Source organism: Dipodomys ordii, unplaced genomic scaffold (assembly GCF_000151885.1).
Source record: "Dipodomys ordii isolate 6190 unplaced genomic scaffold, Dord_2.0 Scaffold170, whole genome shotgun sequence".
Classification (NCBI taxonomy): Eukaryota; Metazoa; Chordata; class Mammalia; order Rodentia; family Heteromyidae; genus Dipodomys; species Dipodomys ordii.
Window position 1 is genome coordinate 2308324 of NW_012267386.1, and position 5717 is coordinate 2314040.

Consider the following 5717-nt stretch of genomic DNA (forward strand, 5'->3'; position numbering starts at 1 on the left):
TCAAGATTATAGAAAACCACTATCTTTTCATGACCACTTCCTGTGCACGCTCAGGTCACCAAGCAGAGGACCTGGTCATAGTCTGACATGCAGGACAGGGCAATAAACTTGGAAATTACTGAAATGTTTCTATTTTTAAATGCTTTGTTTTACCTTAATTATTCAAAGTTTGTATTCTTGTAAGGGCTTGCAAAGTTCATTGTTTGATTCTTAGGAACAGGTTCATGCTTATTGTGCAGGTTTATACAATACTGAAAAAGAAGCGCAAATGTGTTAGAAGTCTTACAAAAGAAAAGGGGCGCTGGTAGCTCACACTTGTCATCCTAGCTACTCAAGAGGCTGAGCTGTGTGTGTCCTTGTTTAAAGCCAACTTGGGCAGAATTGTCTGAGGCTCTTATTTCCAACTAACCAGCAAAAGGCCGGAAGTGGAGCTGTGCCTCAAGTGGTTAAACATCAGCCCTGAGTGAAGAAACCAAGTGAGGGCATAGGACTCTCAGTTTAAGCCCCAGTACTGGCACCATAAAAAAAAGAAAGAAAAAAATAGAACTGAGCTTCTTATTTATTGCAGACAATTATTTGTGTATTCATTTATTCCTTTATTTATTGTTCAATCCCAGGGTTTGAACTCAGGACATGCTTGTTCAGCTTGCTTGCTCACTCAGCTGAACCTCTGCCACTTGAGTCAGACCTCAAGCTTGACTTTGACAAGTGTTTTGGAGATTGCATCTCATTGGGCTTTTCTGTTTAGGCTGCATTCAAACTGATCTTCAGGATCTCAGCCTCTAAGTAGCTGTAATTAAATAGGCTTAAGCCACTGACACCTAAGGATGTGTACATTTTTTAAAACTCTTTTAAATTGGTATGTGATAATACACAGGTATGTTGAGTGCTGCGTGGTAATTGGATACATATATGTGTATGGAGTGATCAAATCAGGGTAATTAGAATTTTCATATCCTTAAACATTTATCATTTCTTTGTGTTGAGGGCATTTTAACTCCTGTCTTCTGAGAAGCCATTCTCAGAGGGGTGGATGTGTGCTAGCCTGTATTTGAAGAACGTCAGCATGTGGCCTTGAACATACACTGCATTGCTCAGAGTCTTTTTTTTTGTCCGTCTTGGGGCTTGAACTCTGGGCTTGGGCGCTGTCCTTGTGCTCTTCAGCTCACGGCGAGCACTCTACCACTTGAGCCACAGCACCACTTCCAGTTTTCTAGTGGTTTATTGGGGAGATGAGAGTCTCACGGACTTTTCTGCCCGTGCTGGCTTTGAACCACGATCCTCAGATCTCAGCCTCCTGAGTAGTTAGGATTACAGGCATGAGCCACCAGCACCTGACTTGCTCAGAGTCTTATTCTTTGATCTTCTCTGCTTTGCCTTTCCCACCCAGGCCTCACACTTTCACAATAAAGTAGTTAGAAATTTAAAATCTTACACTAATCACATTTGTAACTCAAGGACCTTACATATGAAATCTTGGAAAATCAGCCTCCTTGCTTCATAGATTTTTCTTCTTCCTTCCTTCCTTCCTTCCTTCCTTCCTTCCTTCCCTCCTTCCCTCCTTCCCTCCTTCCCTCCTTCCTTCCTTCCTTCCTTCCTTCCTTCCCTCCTTCCTTGCCTCCCTCCCTTCCTCCCTCCCTCCCTACCTCCTTTCTTTCCTCTCTCTTCCCCTCCCTCGCTGTCTCCCCCCACCTCTCTTTCTCTCTTTGTGTCAGTAGTAGGCCTGGACACTGTCCCTTAGCTTTGTCACTTAAGTCTGCCGCTCTGCCACTTGACTCACATCTCCACTTTTGGCTTTTTGGTGCTTAATGAAAATCAGAGTCTCTTGGACTTTCTTACCCAGGCTGGCTTTGAATAACAGTTCTCAGATCTCAGCCTCCTGAGTAGCTAAGATTTTAGGTGTGACTCACTATACTGAACTGATAACTCTTTCTTTAGTACCCTGTGTATACCTTCTATAGAGTATTTTTGCCCATAGCCCTTGATAGTCATATAGTTTTATCTTAAGCCAGGTGCTGTAGTTCATACTATACCAAGCTACTCAAGAGGCTATGATCTGAGGATCCTGTTTTGAAGCTAACCGAGCAGAAAAGTCCATGAAACTCATCTCCAGTGAACCAGCTAAAAGCTGGAAGTTGAGCTGTGGCTCAAGTGGTAGAGCACCAACCTTGAGCAACAAAGCTTAGCAAGAATATGAAGTTCCTGAGTTCACACCCCAATACTGGCAGAAAAAGAAATCATCATTCTTGAATGTCCCTGGAGAATATCCTTAGGAGAATTACTGGCAGTGACAACAATAATAGTCACCCAATACTCACATTAGCCCAGTTAACTCTGAGTCTGCAAAGCTTCAATTCTTATCACACTGATTTTTATTATGAATTAGGAAAGCTGGGCACAGAGTGATTAAGTGACATTCTCAGCCTACACATCCCTCCTCCATGGATGACCTGTGCCAGCCAGCTAGCATGCCACCGCACGTTGTGACAGCCTGCATTGCTGAACTAGCCTGGTCCCCTGCAAGCCTTGGAGCTGCTGTCTCTTGTCTGATACTCAGCCATTTGAAGTAGCATGCCAAGTGACCCAAAATTTGGTGCCACTCAACCAAGCCCCAAAGTTCAGTGACACCCGCCCCTGTTAGTTTGGGGGCAGTGGGCTGAATTGGTGCCTTCTGGATGCAGGAATTTGAGTCAGATAAAACAGTTTAAAATCTGTAACAGATAAAATACACAATAAAAGGAGGAGAATGAAGAATACCTTCCCTGGTGACATTGACCAAGAAGCCTTGTACTCAGAACCTGACTTATGGACCTGTAACCCCTTTGTACAAATTGCTTAATAATAATAGTTGTAACAATTCACCTGTCAGTTGTGAGAGTCAAAAGGAGGGAACAAAAGAATACCTTCCATTTAGTTGCCTTGTTCTTTTTAGCTTTTCTTTTTTCCCCCAGAGCTGAGGACTGAACTCAGGGCTTTGTACTCTTCCACCGAGCTGAGCTAAATCTCCAACCCCTACCTTCTGTACAGAAGCATACTACTACCTTAGAATTTTAGTCTCTCTCTCTCCCTCCCTCCCTCCCTCCTTCTCTCTCTCCCTCCATTCCTCCCTCCCTCCCTCTCTCTCTCTCTCTCTCTCTCTCTGGTGTTGGTACTGGGGCTTGAACTTAAGGAGCTTGCACTGTTCACTATTTCACTTGAGGCTTGCACTCTTACACTTGAGCCACACCTCCACTTCCAGATTTTTCCTGGTTAATTGGAGATAGGAATCTCACAGTCTTTTCTCCTTGGCCTTGCTTCAAACTGCAATCTTTATATCTCAGCCTCCTGAGTAGCTAGGATTGTTGTAAGGCAAATTATCCCAGAAGCCACATTTTGGAAGATGGCATATTGGGGTCTTTATTATACAGTTAGCAGGTTGCAGGCAGCCAGTTGTAACAGAGGCTTGCAGTCCCCAAATGTACTTAACAAGGTTAGGAAACAGGCCAGAGAGGAAAGAACAAAAACAATACCAACAAACCACTTCAGCTCTGATGGAAAGCTGAATTGGGACACTATGATGACTGGAGACAAATCAGGAGACAGGACACAGAACACAATCATGGAGACACACATGGCATGGCATCCTGGCGTTTGGGCTAGTCAGGGCCTAAAGGAAATTCCAGGCACTGGACTGACAGATTCGGTATCCTATCAGCCAAGTGCCCACTCCTGTAGGTGATGGGCAGGGGATGTTTCCCTTCCCCAGCATGAAGACAAGATGCCAGACTCTACCATCTACCATGTGGCCAAGGTGGTGCCGGCCAGACCTGGCCTCCTTATTTCATGATCACAAGCATAGCCACCAGTGCCCAGCCATTTTAGTCTTCTATACAATGTCCATACTTGGAGCAGCTTGAGTCAAGATCTCATACAGATGGGAATAACAAAAACATTTTATTTATTGAGAAACAAACCCATGGGGATTGTATACCAAGAGCTAAGCAAAAGGTTTAACTGTCTGGGGATGGAGGGTGTCGTGGCTGGCGGCATCCTCGAGGCTCCACTGTGTTGCTCCTTACAGAATGTCTCCTTACTGTATTTTGGTGCCATCGGGTCTGGCCCTTGTCAGGTTGCTCTCTCCTCCGGAGGGAAGAGAGGACTTGCTGCCGTAGCCAGCGGAAGGCCCACCCAAAGTTCAGGCAGGATATGGTGGGAGTGTCTGCATCAGAGGTCGCCGCCTCCTCCAGCTGTCCAGATGAGTTGAAGGAGGTTTCTGGAGTGCTCTTGCTGTGGTTCTCAGTCTCTTGGCTCATCACCTGCTTAGAAAAGGAGACTGAGTCAAGTCCCATCCACCTCTACTTGTTTGTGAGCCTCAACATAAATTGCTAAAAGAAAACATAGCCCAACTGTAAATGCCAAGTACTGATACCCATACATACTTAAATACATTTGCGTTCTCTCTCTTCCTCCCCCCATCCCCACCCTCTGTGAAGGTACTGGGGCTGAACTCAGGGCCTAGGCATTGTCCCTTAGCTTTCTCACTCAAGGCTGGCACTCTACCACTTAAGCCACACCTCCACTTCCAGCTTTTTGCAGGTTCATTGGAAATAAAGAGACTTGCAGACTTACCTACCTGGACTGGTTTTGAACTGTGATCCTCATATCTCAGTCTCCCTAGATAGCTAGGATTATAGGTGTGCGTTACCAGTACCCTGCTCCAACAGGTATTAAAGGTCCACTGTCAAACCAAATATTATCACTAGGGTTGTCCTGGCAATCCTGTGGAGCATCTCTGTGCTCTCTACCCGAGTTCATGTTCCCTAAACTGGAGGAGTCTCTAGAAACTAGATGTCATCTGCATTGTCTGGTACAGTCCCCTTGGACAAGCCTTGACAGTGTGACTGACCTGAGCCATTTGTGGAGGGGTGCTGCTGGCCAGCAGGAAATCTTCCTCCTGAGTAGATTTCAGAAACATGGACTCCTCTTCCTCCTTATCAGCTTTCTGATTTTCTAGAAAAGTTTCAAGCTTGTGTACAAGTCCATTGAGTTTGCCAAGAGTCAGTTTTGTGTCCTCTTCTGGCCACTTGTCTGCCCACCAGTAGGGCCTGTGTAGATCCCTATTAGTTATGGAGTTGGCTTGGTCAGAATCGGCATCCATGTCCCAGGCCAGGGGAATGCTTAGCTGGCGAAACTGCTCCCGGTTGTCCTGAATCTGTTCTTGTCTCCTCAAGAGTCTCCTTATGCTCTTCATCTGCTGGGTCCCTTGGGCAGGAGGAGGGAGGAAGTGGGCTGGAGAATCCATACACGTCAGGTCTTCACATCTGGTTAGATCCTCATAGAAAAAGTCATTCTCCCAGGGGAAATAGCCCACAGAGAGGCTCAGGTCAGATTTGGAGTCAGAGACATAGTCTTCTGTGTCCGAGTAGTCACTGCTGGAGGAGGAGGTTGCCATGACATTCCGAGGCAGAAAAACCTTAGCTCTCCCTTGACTTGGAACTTTAAAAGAGAAAAACACACACACACACACAAACAATAACTAATGTTGGGAAGAAGGAGAAAGTCATGTCCTTAAGCAACAATATATCTACCTTTTTTTCTGGTGTGTGTGTGCACTGGTACTGGGCTTTGAAATCAGGGCCTAGGCCCTCTCTCCCTTATTTTTTACCTTACATCTGATAATCTGCCATTTGAACCACATTGTACTTGTGGCTTTTTTTTTTTTGGTAGTTAATTAGAGA

At 45.4% G+C, this 5717-nt stretch overlaps 1 protein-coding gene across 1 annotated transcript; it reads right to left on the reverse strand.

Annotated features, from left to right (window-relative positions):
* Positions 1-3989: 3989 nt before the first annotated feature.
* Positions 3990-5431, reverse strand: LOC105998686 (chromosome unknown open reading frame, human C12orf71). The gene is made up of 2 exons (XM_013033477.1): positions 4868-5431; positions 3990-4295 (listed from the first exon to the last, which is right to left on the reverse strand). The coding sequence occupies exons 1-2, from the start codon at positions 5429-5431 to the stop codon at positions 3990-3992; spliced, it is 870 nt and encodes a 289-aa protein (XP_012888931.1).
* Between the last annotated feature and the right edge of the window lie 286 nt (positions 5432-5717).